Genomic DNA, 21934 nt, shown 5'->3' with positions numbered 1-21934 from the left:
CCCCATCTACAACCTCAGTTTTCCCATCTGAGCAATGGGGATGGAAAGGTGCTAGATTCAATCAATGTACATTCATCATATGGTACAGGGGGGTGGGGACTGTCCTACATGGGAGGACCCCTCCCAGGTACCAATGGCCCCAGTGCTGTTCCCAGGCTCTCAAGGGCCTCAGACCTTCACACCTCCTCCTGGATCTGGGCCTAGCCCCCAAGCTAGACAATCAGTGGGTGGGACATAGAGAGTTGCAATGTTGGTGGGTCTTTTCTTTGTGATTTTTCTCCCCAAAGGGCAACTCAAAGGTTATTCAGTTCAACACCTCTACCCATTTAAACATGAAGTAACTGAAATGGTAGAGAGAAAAGAACTAACCCAGAGTTTATCCATTCATTATTTATTTATTGGCACAGATGTTTATTGGGTGTCTTCTACATGCAAGTACTGTGCTTGGCACAGTGAAGACAAGAGTGCGAGTGGAGAATGACACCAGCAATGCCCTCATGGAAGTTACATCCAGGGCAAACTTGTGCACACAGAGGGAGCTTAGAATATGACCTTCAGCCTCCACCCCAAGCCAGATTAGGCCTCTGTTCCCTTTATGTCTCTAAGAGGCACAAGTTGAACTGACTCTTAAAGGATAGCAAGGCTTTGGACAAATGAATATGGGAGGGAACGGCATCCCAGATGGAGGGGACTATCTGGTCATAGGCACTGAGATTGGACCACGTGGATTGAATCTGGAAAGCAGGAAAGTCACCTGGTGTAACTAGATACGGGCTAGCTAACTAGAGGCAGGTCACAGAGAACCTGATCTTGCTCTCTAGAAAGTGATGGCTGAAGGTCTGTGGGAAGATTGGCCACTGGGGACTGTCTGTGGGGAGGGTGAGAATGGTCAGAAGGTGGGTGGAGAGAAAGGAGCCCTTCGGGATCACGAATGAAGCTTGGTGGGCTCTCACTTCGAGATGACCTCAGGGCCAGCAATGACTCAGGTGTTTCAACTGCAGCTTCAGGAGGCAGATCAGCACATTTCTACCCCGAAATCAGCTGGACCATGGGACAGACCTGGTCAGGATCCTGTCCCACCTATACCGTCCAATCTCTGCGACTTCAGATATTCTGGACCTCAGTTTTTCAATATGTGTGATGATGTTTGTGTGGATCGAGAGCCCAGGACCTTCCAGTAACAGGCCCCCGTTGTCTGCAGGATGGCGGCAATGACGGTAGAGCATTTCAGCACCGGGTGACGGACAGCACCCGCGCGCAAAGGACGGGTGGGAGACGGAGGAGCCAGCATTCCGGGGCTCGCTAGGCTGAGCTGTCACTGCCCGGCCCGGGCTCCTACCAACACCTCCCAGGCAGCCCGGGCACTATGCCAGGACTTGGGGGAGTATGGGGGACGAGGGAGGAAAACGAGCACTGAGAGGGAGGGGCAAAAGACCAGAGGGGCGGGGCTTGGTCAGAGTCCTACCGCCCCCTTCCCTCCTGGAGTTCCGCAAGTGAAGCTTCGTTTCCGGACCCCAGCCGCAGCCTACCTACGCCTGGTGTCCGCCTGGTGTAGTCGTGGCAAGACTAGCATCAAGTGCCCCATTGCGCAGGCGCGGAAGTAGTTCCCATCATCCCTCTATCTTAACCTATCTATTGGCTGCTCCTCTCGAACCTGCCATTCCACTACCCAATCCGAGAGCGCTTCGAATTCTATCGCCTATCCCTCCTCCCGGAAGCTGGCTACTGAAGTGCCAGTAGCCAATTGAGAGAGAGGAGGGACAAGCCGACGCCGCCGAGGAGCCAATGGCAGGTGGCGCAAGATGACGATACAGACATGGCGGCTGCGGTGGCACAGTTCGGGGACGTGTCGAGCTACTCGATAACTTCGGTCGGTGTCCGGGGAGCGGAGTAGCTCCCTCATTATTAGTATTCATACCCGCGAGGCGGCGCAGCGGGCCCTTCGGGAGAGCAAGCGTCGCGGCCATGGCTTATCACTCGGGCTACGGAGCTCACGGTGCGTGGGGCGGGCGGGGCGCGGCCCGACCCGCCTGAGAAGGGTCGTCGGCACGGCCCGCTCACCTTGAAGGAAAGGGGCGGCCGTGACCGCTGCCGAGGGCAGCGGGTGTCATTAGGGTTCCTGCCCAGCGCGACTTGACAACACGCCCCGGACTTCGCCCTCTCGGCCCAATCCTGAGATCGGTAGTGACAGACGGCTGGGATCCCCATGCCCGATACCGGCACGAACGGGACCCGCCTCCAGAATTTCCTTTCCCTGTCATGACCCTGGTAGGGTCCCTGACCACTGTCCAGGGTCTTCGGATACCCAGCCGTCACTTTACCCACCTTTGTTCATTTGGCGATGCCTTTGCAATTATCTTCTCTACCTAGCAAACTTTTATTTACTCTCCAAGTCTCGGTTCAGAGGCCACTTCCCTTGAGAAGGCCCCCAGGAACTCTCGAGGTGGGCAACCATTTCCAGGCACTGCCTCAATTCTTTCTTTACCTATGTTTAGCACCTCTCTTAAAAGATCCCAGGGGAAGGGACAGTGATTTGGGCTTATGCTTAGTATTTCTGTCACCTACTCTGGTACCTACAAACCGACAGGCTCCAAGCACAGGGTCCGGACAGCTCCAGATCCTCCTCCCCTCTTCGATGACACAAGCGGTGGTTATCCCAGCCAGCCGGGGGGATACCCAGCCCCAGGAGCCGACGTGGCCTTCAATGTCAACCACTTGCTTGGGGACCCAGTAGCCAACGTGGCTATGGCCTATGGCAGCTCCATCGCATCCCATGGGAAGGACATGGTGCACAAGGAGGTGTGGCCCTCCCCCAGGGCAAGGGTGGCAGAATTTCTGGCCAGGGCTGGGGCCTCATGGGATCCCACCTGATCCTCAGAGCAGTCCTCAAGGAAGGAGCGTACGGGAGAGCGCTCTGAAGTTCAGGGTGCAGCTTGCCCACAGCCTCCTCTCTCCCCTCCCAGCTGCACCGTTTTGTGTCAGTGAACAAACTCAAGTATTTTTTTGCTGTGGACACAGCCTATGTGGCCAAGAAACTAGGCTTACTGGTCTTCCCCTACACACACCAGGTGAGCTAACAGGCCCCCTTGCCTCCCTCATCCTGCTCTAGAGTCTGGCCTCCAGACCATAACCCCCTTTTTTCCTCTCTTCTTGTCATTTCCTCCTGACCTGGCCGCTGCTGCCATTACCAGAACTGGGAGGTGCAGTACAGTCGTGATGTCCCTCTGCCCCCGCGACAAGACCTGAATGCCCCTGACCTCTATATTCCCAGTGAGTCTTTGACCTGGGCTGGGGGAAGTAGGGGGACTTGTGTCCTGAGGCACCAACAAGGAGAGGTTCATCTTTTGATTCAGCATCTGCTCTCGGTGCTTTTGTGTGTGGCAGTTGCTAGATACAGGTAGACAGCAGGGTGACCAGTTAGGAGCTTACTGGGTGTTCCTTCATTGACCTCAGGATACACCCTTTTTCTACCTTCCTGCCTACTGACTTGAACTAGGCCCCTCCCCAGCCTGGAGCCTTGGATTCAGACCTGGCCCTGTACCTTCTAGCTGTGGGACCTCAGGCTGGCTACTTTCACTCTTCTGTAAAACAGGAACGGTCCCTACTACAGACGGTTGTTGTGGAGCCTCAGTGAGGTGCCGTGTACTCAGCCCGGCACCTGGCTTATGGGAAGCATACAGTAAATAGTAGCTGGTATCATCATTATTGTCCCCCAAGGCTTGCTCAAGCATCCCATCCCTTCCAAGTCTCAGACTGCCCATCCATCTACGTGGCACAGATCGGGCTGTCCACATGTTGTTCTGGCTGGAAGCCTACACCTGACTTCTCTCTGTTCCATGGCTGCACAAGGCAAGGCCTGTGGAAGACAAACAGGAGGGGTGAGTGTGTGCCCAGGCCAGCCCTCAGAGGACGGCCAGGAGGGCAGCTAGCCAGCCCCGTTGCCTCAGGAGGGTCATGGGTTCTTAATCCATCCTTTATTCCATTTCCCTCTAAGGAGCACCAAGTAAGGTGACTCAATTCTCATTTTACATGGTGAAGCCAAGGCTCAGAGACTTGAGTATCTTTGAAGCCACATGGCTTATAGGTGGTAGAGCTGGTCTCCTGACTAGACACTGCTCTCTGGTAGACACATCAGTTCTGGTGCTTCAAGAGGGCAGAGGACAGAACTGATAAGTTAAAGGCGTGAAAGCCCAGCTCCCACGCACTCTGAGCTTTTGCGAAAACAGTTAAATGTGAAACTCTCAGCCAAGGGTCCCTAAACTTTTTACACAGGGGGCCAGTTCACTGTCTCTCAGACCTTTGGACAGCCGCCACATACCGTATTCCTCTCACTGATCACCAATGAAAGAGGTGCCCCTTCTGGAAGTGCGGCGGGGGGCAGATAAATGGCCTCAGGGGGCCGCATGTGGCCCATGGGCCAGGCCATAGTTTGGGGACACCTGCATTGGCAGGGTGGCCAAAGCTGTAAGTAGCACTAGGGCTGAGACTTAGAATTTCTGGCTGCAGTGAGGTCATCCCCATGGCCCGGACTCCAGGGACAGCCTGGGTAGTTCACTCAGCCTGCACTTGGGTTCTGTGGTCTTTCCTGAGGTCAGTTGGCCCCTGCCTGTAGGTTTAGGATGAGCGATAGCCCTGACCGATGATGTAGGTTCTGAGACGCAGGAAACTTTGGAGTTTCCTAGCACAGGGATAGTGAGGCAGGTGACTTGGTGGTCCTGAGAAAGGTCAGGTGGCATTTACACAGGGGGAGTGAGCTGGGCTGGGACAGGCATCCCAGGTGGGACACTGAGGGGCTGACTGTGAAAGTTGGCCAGGTTGGGAGATGCAGGGACAGCAGTATGAGGAGGGGAGATAGGTGTCAGGGGCCTCGAATGCCTCATTGGAAACCAGGCTGATGGCAACTCTCTGGCTCTTGGCAGCGATGGCCTTCATTACCTATGTGTTGCTGGCTGGGATGGCACTGGGCATTCAGAAAAGGTCAGTGCTCACCCCCTCCCCTTTCCTGCTCTTCCCGGCATCCTAGGGGATCTGCGTCAGGTCCCAAGCCCAGTCTCCCCCAGCCTCCAGTTTCACCCCTGCCACTGGGTAGCTGGTTCTCACTCCCCCGCCCCACCCCCGCATGGCCGCAGGTTCTCCCCAGAGGTGCTGGGCCTGTGTGCAAGCACAGCACTGGTGTGGGTCGTACTGGAGGTGCTAGCCCTGCTCCTGGGCGTCTACCTGGCCACCGTGCGCAGTGACCTGAGCACCTTCCACCTGCTGGCCTACAGCGGCTACAAATATGTTGGGTGAGCACGTGGGAGCCAGGTGGGAGGCTGACCTGGGGGAGGGGTCTGTGGCCCTGGGTTCCTGGCCTACATAGCCGTGGCCTGGAATGGTGACCGTAGACACACCTCGGCCCTTCTCTCGGCCTCTGTCTCCTCCGTCACAGAGGAGACAGCTGTTTCCAGGAGTCTCTTCAGGAACTGTGTTGTGTTTAGGAGGTTGGGAATGTCCAGTCATCCCGGAGCACACCCCAAGAGGGCTTTGAGCTGGGCTAATGTAGTGGTCTCAGATCCAGGCCCTGGCCCTTCCAGGTTCATTTTGAATCTAAATGCCCATGGGGGTAGATTGTGCGTAAGAGGTCTGGGGGGGGGGCATCTCTGCGGGGTTCTGAGCCCTGGCTAGTGGGGCCATTCTCAGGCCTGGACCCCTGCTGGGTCTCCAGACTTCTCCTCCCTGCCTCTGCAGGATGATCCTCAGTGTGCTCACCGGGTTGCTTTTCGGCAGTGATGGCTACTATGTGGCGCTGGCCTGGACCTCGTCTGCGCTCATGTACTTCACCGTGAGTCTGGGCCGCCCTGTCCCTGCTCCCTGGTTGGACTGGGGACGAGCCTCCCCCACTCCCAGCTCAGCTTCAGCTCTCCTTTCTTGCAGGTGCGCTCTTTGCGAACGGCAGCCCTGGGCCCGGATGGCATGGGCAGCCCCGCCCCTCGGCGGCGCCTCCAGCTCTACCTGACTCTGGGGGCTGCGGCCTTCCAGCCTCTCATCATTTACTGGCTGACTTTCCACCTGGTCCGGTGACCCCTGGCCCCCACGGGCACTGGTTTTTCCATGCATTGAAGATTTGATTTCCTTGATTTTGTTTGACACTTTTCTCTGGGGCCTTGAGGGGGAGCTGCTGGCACCTTTGGGCCTCCACAGTGCCCAGGGCAATAGGCTAGGGCTGTTTAGAAGAAGGAGGACCCAGGAATGGCTTCCTGGGCTGGTGACTTTGATGCTGCTTTGAAAGGCAGGTGGAAAGTTCTCATTAAACACAGCTGTTTATCTGAGTCTGGGAAAGTGACTATGGAAGGGAGACCTCCAGGGCCTCGGGTCCCCTGGAGTGGGTCCCGGGCTCTGTGTGCTGGTGAGGGAGGCCTGGCTGTGCTGGGGGTTTGGCTCAGGGCTGTCCCTTACACGTTCCCTTTGCCCCATCTCCTCTTCACGCCTTGGAGCAGCAGAACTGGGCCCATGTGTTTGCGGTAGTTTATTAATATTTTGTCACAAATGGCCAGGGAAAGGGAGCTGGACTCCTCCAGGCAACATAGAAAATAGGTCCAAGAGACAGGGTGGGCTGGGGTGGGGACAATGGGGACAGAAAAGAGTCTGAAGAGAGAGCCTGGGGGAGGGGAGAGGGCAGACTAGGGTGGGGCTGCCCCCCTGCTGAGCCTGCTCATTCTGGGTGTGGGTACTCCCCCACCTGCAGGGGGAGCCTCAGGGTAGGGGTCAAGGGGGGGGCCCAGAACTCCCAGGGTCAAGCCCTGCCTCTTGGCAGGGCCCAGGTTTCCCCTGAAGCGGACAAGGCCGGAGGTTCCGCCCCTTCCAGGACTGACTGCCATGCCCACAGGCTGACAGAGGAGCTCCTGCTCCTATTTAGAGCGCTGCCCAGCCCTAGTCCCAGGGGAGGGGGCTCTGAAGGCGGGAGGTCCCCGCAGCAGCAGGTTGGGGGTGGAGAGGAGGCTGGGGGCACCAGTGCTCCCTCCCTCCCCAGGACGAGGCCTCTGTGGCCGAGGAGCAGGGCTGGGGGTGCACAGGCATCCGGTCCGTTCTGGGCTCGCTCCCTGGCCGGCTTCCCCCTTAGAAACTCACCAGCGTATAAACCATACTGTGGGCAGACAAGGCAGTGAGCCGACCGAGCAGGCCCAGCCACTGGCTGCCCACCCTGCCACTCCCTGGGCTGTCTCAGTCCTCAAGGGCTAGGGCTGTACTTGGGGCCAAAGCACTCCTGGGATTGAAGGCATGGTGCCTGGAGCATCCCTTCCCTGACCTTGGACTGCTCTGGGCAGGACCTCACCTGTACAGGTAATAGAAGAAGGAGAGCAGGTAGAAGGCGAGTTTGCACCAGGACTCCTTCTGGCAGTAGTTGAGGATGTCAGCATTCATGATGGAGACCGCATCATACATGACCTCAGAGCCATCCGCGGGGCGGTGGAAGTACCTGGGGTGGGTGGGCAGGGCGCTGAGTGCCCACGGGCAAGGCTCCCCCCCACCCCGTCCCTGCTCCCCCATCCCCCCCCCACAGTTGCTTCTCTCACCTCCAGAGGTGGTAGAAGAGGAGGGGGATGTTGAGGCCCAGGGTCACCCACTCTGCTGCACACAGAAACATCAGACAGAAGAGGCCGTGGATGGAATATTCTGGGACCACCAGCTGGGGAGTGAGGGTGAGAGGTCAGCGGCCTGGTGCCAGGACAGACCCAGGCTTCAAGGCCACAGAGGGGAGCTGTGATTAGGAAGCTGCCCACCCACCATGACCTCTGGGAACTAAAAGGGTCTCTTGCCCCCCATACCCTCCCAGGTAGCAGAGCAGATCAAACAGGCTCCAGAGGAGGATGGGGCCCATCCAAAACCAAGTGGGGCCGAGTTGGGCTAGGAGGCTCCTACCCCCAACCCTGACACTGACCTTCCTCAGGAGGCAGCAGATGCGTTCGATGTTTTTTAAACGCTCGCGCTGTAGGGGGAGGAAAAAGGCGCGATGGGGACGGAGGAGGTGGAAGAGCAGGCATTGGGGATGCCCCGCCACCCTCCCGTTCTCCTGCACCGCCCGGCACGTGGCCGCCAGGGGGCATCAGAGCAGTCTCTGCGGCGCGGCTGGCGCGGCAGGGAAGCAGCCGCACCGTCACCACGGCAACCGTCACCAAGGAGGGAACTTCACCCGCGTCTCCATGGCAACAGCCCAGAACCTGGCAACGGCTGCCCCGCCAGGAAAAACCGGAGTCCTGAGGACGCGCCAGGTGTCTTCTGGGGGTGGGGACAGACAGCGGAAGGGGCAAGGCTGCCAGTCCTCCTCTCCCACCACATACCCATCTCCTCCCCCCCCCCAGCCCGCAACAAATGGAAAGACAGACGGACGGACACACCTCGGCACAGCACATGTATCACTTACTGCCCGCGCTGGGTTCCCCTGGTCGATGGGGTTCTTGAAGTCGGTCCGCAGCTCGTCAAAGGCTATGATCTGGGGGAGGGGCGTGTGCTTGTCAGGGTTGGGGCAGCAGTTTATGGCCCCCCCATCCGTCCTTCTGTGAGATAGTAATTCATACATGGGTGGGAACCAGACCAGAGAGACGGAGCTTGTTGCAAAGGCAGAGAAACTGAGGTCTGGGAATGGGCGAGGCCCTGCCCAAGGTTACACAACAGTCTGGAATGGAACCCTAGTGATGCCCAATTCAGGCCATGTCCACAATGCCTCCATCAGAAACACCTTAGGAGATGGTGTCTTTTTTGCCAAGCCCTGTGCTGAGCACTGGGACTGCAGAGGCCTGGGAACAGCCCCTGCCCAGGTGGAACCCCAGGCTTGGGAGAACTGTGACCACGCTGCAGGGTGATCAGCGATGCAGGGCACAGAGAGAACCTGAAGTGGATGCCTGACCCAACGTGGGGGTGATGTAGGGTTCTGGCTGGACACTGAGTAGGTGTTTGTCTGGTGAGCAAATGGGGGGGGGCAGTATGAGCAACAGCAATGGCAGATTCAAGGACAGAGGGCTGAAATAATATTCAGGAGGCTACCGATTCCATAGGGCTAGAGTGAAAGCGTGAGGTGAGTGGGTAGAAAGAGGAGAATGGGGAAAGATGGGCTGGAAAGGTCAGCAGAGCCAGACAAGGGTGTTCTCTGATGCTGGACCAGATGTTTGTACTTTAACATAAAAGTAATAGGGGGCGGCTTAGGCCAGGTAGCTTAGTTGGTTAGAGCATCATGCTGATATGCCAAGGTTGTGGGTTCAATCCCTAGGCAGGGCAGACACAAGACTCAACCAATGAATGCATAAATAAGTGGAACAACAAATTAGTGTTTCTTTCTCCTTCCTTTCTCTCTAAAATCAATAATAATAATAAAAAAGTAGTGGAGAGCCATTGAGGGCTATAAAGCAGCAGAGCGGGGTGGTCAGGTTGATGTTTTAAGATCGATGGAGTAAGAAGCACAAACTGGCTAACAGTTCCAGCCAAGACATGCATGATGCTTGCTCAGCAGGCTTTATGTTTATGAAGGCATTTAATGCTTGCAACAACCTGGTGGTGTAGGTACTAGTCTTATCATTTCCGTTTTGCAAATGAGAAAACTGAGACAGAGAGGTTAAGTGACTTGTCCAAGGCCACACAGCTAGTCACTGGCAAGGTAGGATTCTAATTCAGACTCTAGAGTTAAAGTCCTTAACCACTTCATCACAGTCAAGACAGATCAATGGGGGACTGCGGAGTGTCTGGCATTGATGGTGATCTGAGTGAAAGGCGTGGCAGTGTGGACATAGAGGTGTGATCCATTCCAGAGCTATTTAGAAGCCAGATTCCAGAGGGGAATGGAGGCAGAGGGGCCTAATGTGCCTTGGGTGTTGGGATACCCAGTGGGGGTGTCCTCACTGAGGTGTGGAACTTGAGGGAAACAGGTGTGTGAGGAAATGAAGGAACAGACCTGGGGGAGCTGGCATGGGAGAAGGGTTGGCAGGGGAGCCTCTGGGACTCCTCCCCCAGCCGCAGCCCTAGGATGAGGCAGCAGGCCCACCACGCCCAGCAGCCTGGACCGCAGATGGCTGGGAGGAAGAGAACACGGGCTTGCTGGAGGAAGCTGGGCCCATCTGGAGCAGCACCCCCAAGTCCCTGTTGACTCTAGGCAGCCACAGGGTCCAGCCCAGAGCAGAAGGGGACTGTCTGTCTGCCCCAGAGCTCGCACCACCAGCAGGAAGAGGGTGTCTTGCCTCCCACCCCCCAGGCTGCCTGGGGCTGACTCAGCCCCCTGGAACAAACAATCCTCCACAACGACAGATGACACACGTCACTCACCATCAGGGTTGCCTAGCAACCAGTTGGACCGGGCTCAGGGTGTGGGGTGGGATCTGGGGTCCTGTCCCGGAAGGTTCTAATTCTTACCAATTTGGAGTGAGGACCATACCTCCTGTCCCCACCCTACCCTCTAAGCAGTCCCTGTGGTGCAATATACATACCACAAGTCCATTTTACCAATGAGGAAACAAACTCAGGATGGGGGACTTGCTAAGATCATCCAGATAGATAGCTGAGCCAACACAGTGCCTGTCATGTATAGTAGGTGCTCAATAAATATTTGCTAAGCCTGGGCCCCTTCTCTCAGCTTGGGAACCCCACAAGGGCAAAGCCTGTATCTTATTGATTCTTCACTTCCCCCAGTGATGTCCAGAGCTGATTCTCAGGAAGCATAGATACAAGAGGTCAAATGGAGGACCTCTCTGAGGACCCCCTAATGACAGGGGCTTTGGGAGGCCTCACATGGGGAGGGGCCCGGAAAAGGACTTCTTGAATTCCAGGAGACCTTCTTCCAGGAGCTGGTTAGCTCTGTGATCCCAGCCTCAATTCCTCCCAGTCACCAGGATCGCAGCCCTCCTGCCCCTACCCCAGATAACTGCCCAAGGTCCTGATGAGATAGGAGATTCAGAGAGATCAAGATGGACATAACAGGAATGGGAGGAAAGAAAGAGAACAGAGAAAGAGAGAAAGAAAAGAAAAAGCAACTGAGAGACCCAAAGAGAGAAAGAGAAAACCAGGGAGAGAGAGGGTGGAGATGGAGGGGTGAAGGTGCCTGTGGGGGCTCACTTCTCACACAGGAGAGAAAGACTTGAGTCCATGGAGTCCTGATGGAAAAGAGACGGGCCGTGGGGACCACAGGGGCTGGTGAAGGGAGAGACCAGGGAAGAGCTGAGGACCACTGAGCAGGCAGGCAGCAGCTCCCGGGAAAAGAAAGGAGAAGTGGGGAGACCAGGAGAGAACCAGGTGAGGCAATGGGGAATGAGAAGGAAGGGGGGGACAAGAGGGATTGGAGGGGGATAAGGAGACTGCCCCACAGAGGAAGAGATCAGGGATGTGTGTGTTGAAACTGCAAGCTGAGTGGGCCAGGGCTGAGATGGCTGGCTGTGTGGAAGACAGTTGGGGCCCAGGAGAGAGAAGGGGGACCGAAGGCCCATAACAACGAGCTGGACGCTGATGGACAGACAGTTCTGTCCATCAGGAAAGGAGCAGGCAGGGGCTCCACTGAAAGGACCCCGGGGAGAGAATGGGAGAGGGACCCTCTCTAAGGGAAAGGATCAGGGCAAAGGAATTCAAATGGAAACCCCCAGGGGCCAGGTGAGAGGCAAACCGAAGGGAGCACCAGACAAAGGGAAAAGGAGGGAAGCTGGAAAGTGGGGAGGAAGCCTGGTGGGGGAAAGCCCTGGGAGGAGGAGGGAAATCCAAGGTGAGCTGATGGTGGGCGCCAGGTCTCCGGAGCTGTTTTGAGCCCATCGTTGCTGGGTCAGGGAGGGGGATGAGAAGGAAAGGGTTAATGGGCTCTGAGATATGTGGGTCCTGTAAACAGATGCAGTTGCCATAGCAACCGGCTCCATCACTCGGGCTGGAAAAACCCACAGTAGGGGGAGTTGGGGGTGGGCATCGAGCAGACAGACAAACCGCCGGACGGAAACGGGGGCAACTGGATGGTGGTGGTGGGGTAGAAGGAGGCAATGAAGCAAGAATCCTAGAATTCTGCCCCACACCCAGAGCTGCTTGGGGCAGGGGAAAGGGGTCAGGAACTGACTGACATACCCACAGAGAGGTGGGGGCGGCGGAGGAAGGGGGCCCCCTGGGAAAGAAGCCGATGGGGGAGCTAGTGGGGGCCATCAAAAGGCGGCCGACGGGGGAGAGTGAAGAGGAGTCTCCAAGTTTCCCTGGGCCCTGAGACCATCCAACATCCTGGTCGCCTCCTGTTGGGTGCGCCCCCGGCCCCCACCCCGCCCCCAGCCCCAGCCCGGCCTTACGTGCCAGATGACAAAGAAGATGAGGGAGGCGCACAGCACCAGGGTGAGCATGTAGCAGAACGCGGCGAAGGTGAACGCCATGGCCCCCACGCCGGGCGGCGGCCCGGGGGGCGCCAGCGCTGGGCTCGGGCGCAACGGGACGCCCCCCGGCCCGTGCTTAGGGCCGGCCGGGCATGGCCCGCAGGGCTCGGGAGACGCTGGTGGCGTGGCCGGGACCGGGGCCGCGGGGCCGCAGGGCGCAGGCCGGTGGGCTTGGGCGGCGCTTCGGCTGCCGACTGCCCAGGCCCCGATCGCTCATCCTGCGATCCCTCGCCCGCGGCTCCCTCTCCAGCCCGCGAAGCCGGCGGGGCGGAGCCGGGGGCGGGGCCGCCGTGCCAGCGGCCTCGGGCGGGGCGGGGCCGGGCCTCTGAGAGCCCGGCCGCCAGCCGGACCCAGCCCGGATGCCACCCCACTTCCCCGCCCCAACCTCAGGGACATGTAGGCAGGGACGCCCATCCCAAGCATGTCCACCCTTTCACCCGCCCAGCGCGTCACACAGCCACAATCACACTAGGTCCACCAAGACCGGCACACAGCATTCTGTTCTCACTTACAGACCTCACCCAGTCGAGAGGTTGTATTAAGAGGTCTAAAGTGCAAAGCACTTGTCACTGTCCGAGGGGCAGAAACACCTGGTTTCATCCTCATAATGCTGAGGGGGTTGAATCAGAGAGCAGGAAGGTCTGTGGACCAGGCCTAACGGGGCACAATGTTTGGGTTGCTGCCCGCTGCCCAACCTCACATCTTTGGTTGTGTGCCTGTGTGGGCGTTGGCGTTCACCAGGTACTGGCTGATGGCCGCCTGCCTGCCTCTCTCTGCTGGAAGGATGCTGGGCCCAGTGGGGACACACCAGGGAAGCACAGCACGCGGCTCTCCTGGCTTCAGGAAGTGGGTCAAGGACTTCCAGCAGCAACTCTTGGACACAGCCCAAGCCAAGACCCCTGTGCAGCCTGCCAAGCGCAGCGCCAGTTCTATCCCTGCACCCCACCCCACGGCGCCCACCACAGACCACACTCAGCCACCTCAAACTCCTTGCAAAAACCCTCAGCTTGCCCAAGGGCCAGTGGAAATTTATTTTTTTGTCCTTTCTGTCTTTTCCCCAAGTGGCTTTTCCTTGCAAAATGCCTGACATGACACCAGAGGGGAGCCTGGGAGTGGGGGAGACACCCCAAGGGGCACCGAGGGACTTAAATACAAGCTGGAAGGCAGGGCACAGGTGGGACAGGCGAGAGACAACACAAGGGACATGGCTTCTCAGGTAGAGACCAAAGGTTTTGTGTGTTTTTTGCAGGAAGAAGCTGTGCCGGAGGGCCACGAGCGAGGGTCCTGGGTGGAAGGGGGTGAGCAGAGATGCCCCCAACCCTGCGCTGCACCCACATTCCTCAGAGAAGTAGCAACAGGGGATGAGGATCTGCCCTCCTAGGCTCCAGGAAGGGGGAGAGACAGCCGGACACACTGCCGCAGGGCGAGGAGGTGCTGGCAGAGTGAGGGTTAAGGCTGGTGCCCGGCCTCTGGCACGCTGTGCCTTCCACCTCCGCCTGCCTTGGGGACAAAGGGGCACGGTGGGCAGGCAGCACATGGGCCTGGCTCTGGCAGGGCAGGGGGCGGCAGGAGCAGGCTCCCTCTGGGCACAAGACACAGGCCCAGATCAGCTGCCCACCCACCTGCCCTAAATGTGCTCAGACCCCACCGCAGCTGGACGGCTGGAGCTGTGAGTGTGGGAGGGGTGGGAAGAGAGATCAGGAAAAGGGTGGGCTGAAGGGGCCCTGTGGCCCCCATGCCCGTCCTGAGGTCCAGCCTAGGGCCCTGGATCCCAGGTCCTGAATCCCCTGGTCCCATTCCTGGCCCTGGGCACTGACTTTAGCCAGGGGCAGTAGAGGCTAGGGAAGCCCTCAGCTCTTGGGGAAGGGATGGGCAGGGGAGAAAAGAAGGATAAGGAGAGAAACACACTGTAGCACACATGGGGGCAGGGGGGAGGAGACAGACAGAGGAGCCCTCATCCCTAAGAAAGGTGTATGGTGGGGTATCTTTTAGTTACCTAGAGGCAGCAGCAGAGCAGGCCCCCACCCCCACCCCAGCATGGGTCCTAGGTGTCCTCCCTTGGGGGCCCTGGCAGAGCTGAGGCTCAGGGCAGCAGGCAGATGGGCCAGAGGGAGATGGGGAGCCCAGGACACCCCAAAGCCACAGACTCAAATGCCCCAGGTGAGGGAGGCACCTCCTGCTCCCTCCAGGGGCATCATCTGGAGAAGGTGCCCCCTTCCTGTCCCACCCCATGTGGCCCTCCTAGCAACAGCCGCCACCAGCTGGCTTCACAGGGGTGCTGTCGATCTTGAGGTTGGGCCTTTCGCCCCCAGAGGCGGCCCCAGGCCCCATCCGCTTTTTGATTTCAGCAGCCATGGTCATGAACGCCTGCTCAACATTGGTGGCATTCTTGGCACTTGTCTCCAGGAAAGGGATGCCCAGAGAGTCTGCAAACTCCTGACAAAGGGAGAGGAGAGAAGAGGACAGGAGTGAGGGGTAAGAGGCATTCAACCCCAGCCCAGCCCGGTAATCCACCGGACCCAAGGCCCGGGCCCCCTCACCTTGGCTGTGGTGTTATCCACCACCTTCTTGGTGGTGAGGTCGCTCTTGTTGCCCACCAGGAGCTTATTGACATTCTCGCTGGCATAGCGGTCGATCTCCTGCAGCCACTGCTTCACATTGGCATAGGATTCCTAGAGGGGCAAGCGTCAAAGGTTACTTTCCCCCCAACTCTCACACCTACCCTCGTCTAGGAAAACAGGGGATTTGAGGGGAAAAGGCTGCCCCAGGCTCCTGAGAGGCAGGAGCCCTGGACCTATGGGCCCACAGGAAGCGCTCTCTACCAGCCTCAGCTCTCCTCCCTGCCCTTGTCCATCTGACACACCAAAGCCAGGCCAAGCCCAGCCCCAGCCGTCTGCCGACAGCCCAAGCACCTAAGCGACCTAGACCTGATGGCATGGAGCCACTCACCTCTCCAAGTCACACAAATGGTTCAACCACACACAAATGGTTCAACCACACATAGGGAGCAAATGGCATGAGGAGGGAGGTCAGAGGGGAGACAGAAACGAAGAATGATGGGTTAGCAAGAATCGGCAAGTTCTCACAGTGGCTTAGAGCCCCCTTTAAGGTTTGAAGCCTTGGAGTCCAGTGGCAGATGAAGGGTCGCTGCAGAGGAGACCCTGGCCTATGAGGGAGACAGGTATCCTGGGAACAGAGCCTACATTCATCCTACCTTTGGCACTGCCAGCCTCCTCGCTCGCTCTCCCAGCAGCCCGCCGTCCCCCACCTCACCCTGGCACGGACAGAGCTCAGAACTTTCCAGGTGCTGCAACAGCCAGAGCCACTTCCCTTCTCAGGAGCTGGGGAGCTGGTGACATATGACACCTCCTGCTGTGTCCCATGCTGGGCCCTATGCTGAAGCTGGGGATAAAGAAAGGAATGATACCTGGGCCCTGGTCTAAAGCACTCAGGAGAGGAAGGACAAGACCAGGACACGTAATAAATAGCACAACAGGGTGGTGAGCACTGTAAGGACAGAAGCAGGCGCTGCAGAGCTCCAGGACCATTCACTCCCGCCTGGGTGGGCTCAGCTGCCCTACGCCTGAGGAGCTGGCCCTGTGTGAAAGCCCGTGAAGGGGAAGGTGCCCCGGGCGGGTGGGGGTGGGGCGCGATGATGACGATGAGGACACAGGCCAGGTCGCAGATGGGAGGGGCAGTGTCTGTGGATAGTGGGGAGAAGTTGTTGGGACAAAGGCCTGGAGCAGGCAAGGGCGAGGGGGCCAGCACGAAGAGGCTCAGCCCAGCTGTGTATCAGAGTTCTAGGAGCCAGCGAGCAGGGGGCTTCAGAGGGAGAATGGCAGGAGCACATCTGTGTGCTGGGGAGAGTCCTGGCAGGGGTGTGGAGGCCCGATCAGAGCAGCAAGATAGAAACCAACTGGGAGGTGGCCGAATAGTCCAGGGCAGGGGTTGGGAACCTTTTTGGCTGAGAGAGCCATGAACGCCACATATTTTAAAATGTAATTCCGTGAGAACCATACAACGACCCGTATACGTTACGCATTATCAAATAAAAATTTGGTGTTGTCCCGGAGGACAGCTGTGATTGGCTCCAGCCATCCGCAACCATGAACATGAGCAGTAGGAAATGAATGGATTGTAATACATGAGAATGTTTTATATTTTTAATGTTTTTTTTTTACTAGATTTGTCTGCAAGCCAGATGCAGCCATCAAAAGAGCCACATCTGGCTTGCGAGCCATAGGTTCCCAACCCCTGGTCCAGGGACTAGCAACTTCCCTGAGCTAGGGAGTGAGGCGAGGAGAGCACAGGAATCGGTCAGACCACTCTGGGTGAAGCCGGGCTCTGCCACTCTCGGTGACCTAGCTGTGCCGCCTGACCTGAGCCTCAGTTTCCTCACTTCTATAAAACATACCTCTGGGTCTGGGTGGGGAAGTTGTGGGCAGGAGACAATGCATGCAGGCCTGTCTCATAACAAGTGTTTCATTAGAAGAAGCTGTTATTATCCCCATCAGCGCTATTATTATGAAGAGACAGATCTGAGAGCTATGAAGAGGGAGACAAAGAGGGCCTGAAGCTGACGATGGGGGAGGGAGCGATTTCCTGGTCAGGCTAACAGGGATGCAAGAGCTAGTCCCAGGAGATACAGCGAGACCTGTGCTGGATATGCGGAGTCCTGCCGATACAGGTTGTCCAGGGGCAGGAGAGGGTGTGCTCGGAAGCCAAGGGACCCTGGAGTCAAACGTGAGCTTTGCTTGCCAGGCTGTGAGCCCATGGGCCAGTTACATAACACTTCTCCAGGTGTGCTTCCTCATCAGGAAGATGGGGACCCCACCACTTAGTTCAGTGGGTAACACTGTGAAGATTAGAATTAATAGAGACACAAAGTAGCAGCGGGATGAATGGAGGGTACAGAGATCTATAGTGACGAGATTGTTTAGAAATACCAATCGTAAAACATAAGACAGGAGCCAAACCACAAAGTGGCCGAAACCACGCACGGAGAGTGAGTCCCAGGAGGAGGCCTGGGGCAGGGGCAGGAAGCACAAAACATGGGGCCATGAGGGCCAGTACAGGATAAACCAGTACAAGCCACTAACAAGGAAATCTAATGCAGCGGGAGCCAGGAGAGCTGAAGGCAGCGAGCACTTTCAGAGAGAGGCAAGAGAACAGGGTTCAAAGCCACAGAAGGTCACTCTGGGCAAGAATGAAATGAGGTCACAGGTCCTGAAAGTTAGCGGTCCTGGGTGACCTTTGTCTGAATGGCACACAGTTCACCACAGCTTGTTGTCCAGGAGGCGACAGAAGTCCCTGCTGAGCTGACGAGCCCAGCTGCCTCTCAGAGCAGGGACTCCTCTAGGCCTGGAGCTGATGTAAGCACCTCCATGTCCCCAGAGCCTGGTCCCCATTAAGCTCCAAGATTTAGAAGAAAGGACAAAGTAGGTAGAATCAGTAGCCCTAGGCTTTCTCTCTCCCCTGACCAGCTGCATGAGTCGAGCAAGTCTCCTCACCTCTCTGACCCATCTCATCTGTGAAACTGGAATGTAATGCAGACCCCTCTGGGTTGTTAGGAACATCAAAAGACTGTGACAGGGCCTGACATGTGGTGGCGCAGGGGATAAAGCGTCGACCTGGAACACTGAGGTCTCAGGTTCAAAACCCTGGGCTTGCCCAGTCAAGGCACATATGGGAGTTGATGCTTCCTGCTCCTTCCCCTATTCTCCCCCCTCTCCTCCCTTCTCTAAAGTGAATAAATAAAATCTTAAAAAAAAAAAAAAAACACTGTGACAGGTTCTTTTTGTTTGTTTGTTTGTATTTTTCCAAAGCATGCGCCCGACGGGGATCCACCTGGCATGCCCACCAGGGGGCGATGCTCTGCCCATCTGGGGCGTCACTCTGCTGCAATCAGAGCCATTCTAGCGCCTGAGGCAGAGGCCACAGAGCCATCCTCAGCACCTGGGCCAACTTTGCTCCAGTGGAGCCTTGGCTGCGGGAGGGGAAGAGAGAGACAGAGAGGAAGGAGAGGGGGAGGGGTGGAGAAGCAGATGGGCGCTTCTCCTGTATGTCCTGGCCGGGAATCGAACCCGGGACTCCTGCACGCCAGGCCGACGCTCTACCACTGAGCCAACTGGCCAGGGCCTGTGACAGGTTCTGTACTATTAAGGTATATGTACCAGGACCGTTCCTGGCTAACATCATCAATGCTGCCAAAGACAAGTGACTAATGCTGCCACAACAGACACAGGGCTCCCGCTCTTCTGCTCAACTTGGGCCCAGAGCGCAGGGCTCCCTCGTTTGAGGTCCTCAAACTGTTTCCCCAGAGCCTTCACCCTGGAGGGCATGGGCCCAGCACAGCAACCACTCTACTGACTGTACTCCCCCAACATGCAGGGGCCTGGAGGAGCTAAAATAAGGTTGCAAGTTTGGGGGAAAGGGCTGAGGCCTGGCTCTACTAAGACTCTGCAGCAGGGCTGTGGGATGGTCAGTTTCTACACTGGGTCCCTCCTGATGGAATGAGCCCAAGCCCAGTCTTTCCGGGTTGCATCAGGAAGAGAGAATGGGAAAAGGAAAAAGAAGCCAGAGCCAAAGACCTGAGGCTGAGAAGGCAAAGCTGGGAAAGGTGAGCCCACAAGTACCTGGTCAGTGACGTCGTACACCACAATGATGCCATGAGCCCCCCGGTAGTAGCTGGAAGTGATGGTCCGGAACCGCTCCTGACCAGCTGTGTCCCACTGCAAGACAGCAGGAGAGAAGGGTGGTCAGCCCTGGGCTCCATACCCAGAGCCCCGCCCCTGCCATGGCAAATGCCTCTGCACCAGGGTCTTGGGGAAGAGTGACACTCACGATCTGAAGTTTGATGGTTTTGCCATCCAGCTCAATGGTTCGGATCTTGAAGTCCACCCCGATGGTGCTGATGTAGCTCTCTGTGTATGTGTCATCCTGGAAGACCAGGGGCCAGCGAAATGGCCTGAGTGAACGGGCCAGAGGCCCAACTGGAACAACTCCCTCAAGTTTCCTGCCCCAGCAAAGCTACTAACTGGACCCAATTCGCTAGCCACGTGCTCTTGTTCAGTCAGCTATGCTGCTGGCAGGTCCTGAAACTTCATCCTTGGTCCCCCAGGCCTTGCAACTGTGCTCTGGGTTGCCCCTTCTCCCTCCGGCCACTAGCCAGAAACCCAGATGGGAGGCTTCTTACTCACAGCAAACCGCAGGAGCAAGCATGACTTGCCCACGCCCGAGTCACCAATCAAAAGCAGCTTAAACAGGTAGTCACTAGAGAGAAAGGATGGGAAAGTATGAAGAAAGGTAAGGAGCCCACCTGCCATCCTCCTGGAGTCACAGCTAGAGCACGCTCCCACACCGAGGCATGCCTCGGGTTAAAGTAGTACAGTGCTCACAAGATCCTCCCACAACCCTGGGAAGGGGAGAGCTGACCAACCATCATAAACAGCTGGCCCAAAGGCCTGAGTATAAATTCCCACCTAACAGAGAAGAAAATTGAGGCACAGAGAGGAACATGACTTGCTGGGGATCACAAAGTTAGGTGAAAGAGCTAGGTATCCTACCGTGATTCCTGACTGACGCCAATCTGCCCAGTCAAATCCAGTACGCACTACTTTGGGAACCCCCCTACACTGCCCTGTGGTGTACCTGGCATGACAGGAAAGGCCCCAGAAATGGAAGCCAGGGACTAGCCTAGTGCTTGTTAAGTGAATATCTAAGTAGAGAGTGTGGTAGGAAGCCTCTAAAAAGAGATGGCACTAATAACAGACAGCAGTTGACAAGTACTGTGTTCCTCCCCTACCTGGCTCTGTGCTAAGCGCTTCCAATGCATCCTCTCATTAAAGCCTCACAACAGACCAATGAAGTGGGCGTCGTTATTCCCAACAAATGAAGAAACGAAAAGAAACCAAAGTTCGGAGAAGTGAAGTGACTTACTCTAAATTACACAGCTGTTAACTTTACACAGTGGCTCAGTGGATAGAGTGTCATACCAACGTGCCGAGGCTGCCAGGGCAGTTTGATCCCAGGCCAGGGCATTCATGAGAAGCAACCAAGGAGTGCATAACTAAGTGGAACAGTGAGCTGATGCTTCTCTCTTTCTCCCTCCCTTTCTCTCTCTCTCTCTCAAATCAATGGGGGGGGGGGGGGGCTGGAAACCAAGTTCATACTCCAAAGTCTCTATTCTATGAGCGCCTGCCAGTTCCCTTCTCTAATCCCCCTTATCATCTAGCTCAGAGCCTCACCCTTCCCCAAGGAAACCCGAGGCCTGGATCCGGAGGAGAAAAAGGAAGTGGCAGAGGAGGAAGAAGGCAACTGACACTTGGGGAAAACTGTTCATGAGATGTCTGGGGCAGAGATGTGGGAGCGACCAAGAGAGTTGGCGGGGGATAAATGGTGATGGATGAAGACTTGGTTTGGGGTCTGGCGATGGGGAGTGATCACACAATACGGTGTACAGAGATGTGTTGAAGAACTCGACACCTGAAATGTTTATAATTATGTTTACCAATGTCACCCAGTAAAATTCACTAAAAAAACAAAACAAAAAAAACCCCAGAGCGTGTGAGGAAAAGAACATCTCACTGAAAAGGGGGGGAAGCAAATGCCACATTTATCTAAACTTCGTCAGCAGAGTGACAGCCAAAGGAAGGGGTGTGACGGCGGTGCTGGGGGCCTGCGCAAAGGTGAGGAGAGGGTGGGAAGGGACAGGCCTCCCGGAGCGGCGGGGAAGCTAGACCCAGACAAGGGGCAAAGCCGCAGCCCCACAGGGGAGGACCAGAGGGAGAGCTACCCAGAGCGGCGCCTCGAGACTCCCGGCGTCTAACCAGCCCCTGGGCCAGTCCCAGGAACCAGAATCCGGGAGAATGGGAAGATCAGGATTTACGGCCCGACCTAAAGGTCCCGAGTCTGGACCGAGACCAGAAACCAGCTGGTGACGGATCCATAGCGCTGAGACTGTTGTCAACACCCAGACGGCCACTTTCAACAAGGTGGGGAAACTGAGGCCTGGAAAAATCAGGACTGTGGGGTCAACTGACTGAAAAGGTCTGGTAGGGCCAGACCCACGGGCTCGAAGTGGTGTCCCTCAGGGCCGCAGTCCCTGCCCCCACCCCCACCCCGGGTGCAAGAACTCAGGGTGTGGAGCCGGGGTCCCGGGGGCCCCGGAGGAGGGGCAGGACCCGGATGTGAGGGGGGGGGTGGTCAGCGGAAGAGGGACCCGGATGTGGGGGCGCTGCGCAGTTCAGACCCGGGCCGGACAACCCCGGTAAACGTACAGCCCCGTACTCGGGATCGAGGCTGCGCTGGACGGTGCGGGCGGGGCTCACTCACTATTCGGGGTTCATGGCGGCAGCGACGGCCCGCTCGGTCGCTCCCTGTCGGCTCTGCTCCGCCTCCCGTTCCAAGATGGTGGCCGCTCCGCCCCAGAGGCCCCGCCCGCGACGCGCAGCCGCAAACATTCACGATTGGGGCCTCACCGCGTTGCTTCTCGGAATCTGTAGTCTCCTCACATTGTCCAACACCGCCCCCGCTGCGCAGGCGTAAACCAGGAGCCCGAAACGCCTGGCCCGCGCATTGCC

At 57.2% G+C, this 21934-nt stretch overlaps 3 protein-coding genes across 4 annotated transcripts; 1 reads left to right on the top strand and 2 right to left on the bottom strand.

Moving 5' to 3' along the window:
- Nucleotides 1-1772: 1772 nt before the first annotated feature.
- Nucleotides 1773-6308, top strand: YIF1A (Yip1 interacting factor homolog A, membrane trafficking protein). Of its 2 annotated transcripts, XM_066252116.1 has the most exons (8): nt 1773-1996; nt 2588-2799; nt 2964-3068; nt 3192-3270; nt 4920-4977; nt 5130-5285; nt 5728-5821; nt 5914-6308. In XM_066252116.1, exons 1-8 carry the CDS (start codon nt 1966-1968, stop codon nt 6058-6060), a joined length of 882 nt encoding a protein of 293 aa, XP_066108213.1. In that variant the 5' UTR covers nt 1773-1965; the 3' UTR covers nt 6061-6308. The 2 variants fall into 2 exon arrangements, with proteins under 2 accessions (XP_066108213.1, XP_066108214.1); XM_066252117.1 differs by lacking the exon at nt 5130-5285.
- A 223-nt stretch (nt 6309-6531) lies between these two features.
- On the bottom strand, nt 6532-12580 carry CNIH2 (cornichon family AMPA receptor auxiliary protein 2). The gene is made up of 6 exons (XM_066254066.1): nt 12273-12580; nt 8402-8470; nt 7919-7966; nt 7554-7666; nt 7313-7456; nt 6532-7123 (listed from the first exon to the last, which is right to left on the bottom strand). Exons 1-6 carry the CDS (start codon nt 12351-12353, stop codon nt 7096-7098), a joined length of 483 nt encoding a protein of 160 aa, XP_066110163.1. The 5' UTR covers nt 12354-12580; the 3' UTR covers nt 6532-7095.
- A 760-nt stretch (nt 12581-13340) lies between these two features.
- On the bottom strand, nt 13341-21829 carry RAB1B (RAB1B, member RAS oncogene family). Its single transcript, XM_066252115.1, has 6 exons — nt 21687-21829; nt 19553-19625; nt 19197-19292; nt 18989-19084; nt 14894-15025; nt 13341-14789 (listed from the first exon to the last, which is right to left on the bottom strand). Exons 1-6 carry the CDS (start codon nt 21812-21814, stop codon nt 14595-14597), a joined length of 720 nt encoding a protein of 239 aa, XP_066108212.1. The 5' UTR covers nt 21815-21829; the 3' UTR covers nt 13341-14594.
- Between the last annotated feature and the right edge of the window lie 105 nt (nt 21830-21934).

This window comes from Saccopteryx bilineata, chromosome 1 (assembly GCF_036850765.1).
Source record: "Saccopteryx bilineata isolate mSacBil1 chromosome 1, mSacBil1_pri_phased_curated, whole genome shotgun sequence".
NCBI classification, from domain to species: domain Eukaryota; kingdom Metazoa; phylum Chordata; class Mammalia; order Chiroptera; family Emballonuridae; genus Saccopteryx; species Saccopteryx bilineata.
The sequence above is the reverse complement of the archived record's forward strand: the minus strand, read 5'-3'. Positions and strand labels throughout refer to the sequence as shown.

What these genes read in the sequence shown, in the direction of transcription:
- YIF1A (XM_066252116.1), top strand. Translation starts at nt 1,966, where the DNA reads ATGGCTTATCACTCGGGCTACGGAGCTCACG. An exon ending in AGGACATGGTGCACAAGGAG is followed by an intron (nt 2,800 to 2,963) that starts GTGTGGCCCTCC and finishes CTCCCCTCCCAG; the next exon opens with CTGCACCGTTTTGTGTCAGT. An exon ending in GCACTGGGCATTCAGAAAAG is followed by an intron (nt 4,978 to 5,129) that starts GTCAGTGCTCAC and finishes GCATGGCCGCAG; the next exon opens with GTTCTCCCCAGAGGTGCTGG.
- RAB1B (XM_066252115.1), bottom strand. Translation starts at nt 21,814, where the DNA reads ATGTTTGCGGCTGCGCGTCGCGGGCGGGGCCTCTGGGGCGGAGCGGCC. An exon ending in GCCGCCATGAACCCCGAATA is followed by an intron (nt 19,626 to 21,686) that starts GTGAGTGAGCCC and finishes CTTTCTCTCTAG; the next exon opens with TGACTACCTGTTTAAGCTGC. An exon ending in TGTACGACGTCACTGACCAG is followed by an intron (nt 15,026 to 18,988) that starts GTACTTGTGGGC and finishes TTGCCCCTCTAG; the next exon opens with GAATCCTATGCCAATGTGAA.
- CNIH2 (XM_066254066.1), bottom strand. Translation starts at nt 12,353, where the DNA reads ATGGCGTTCACCTTCGCCGCGTTCTGCTACATGCTCACCCTGGTGCTG. An exon ending in TCTGCTGCCTCCTGAGGAAG is followed by an intron (nt 7,667 to 7,918) that starts GTCAGTGTCAGG and finishes CTCACTCCCCAG; the next exon opens with CTGGTGGTCCCAGAATATTC. An exon ending in TTCTTCTATTACCTGTACAG is followed by an intron (nt 7,124 to 7,312) that starts GTGAGGTCCTGC and finishes GTCTGCCCACAG; the next exon opens with TATGGTTTATACGCTGGTGA.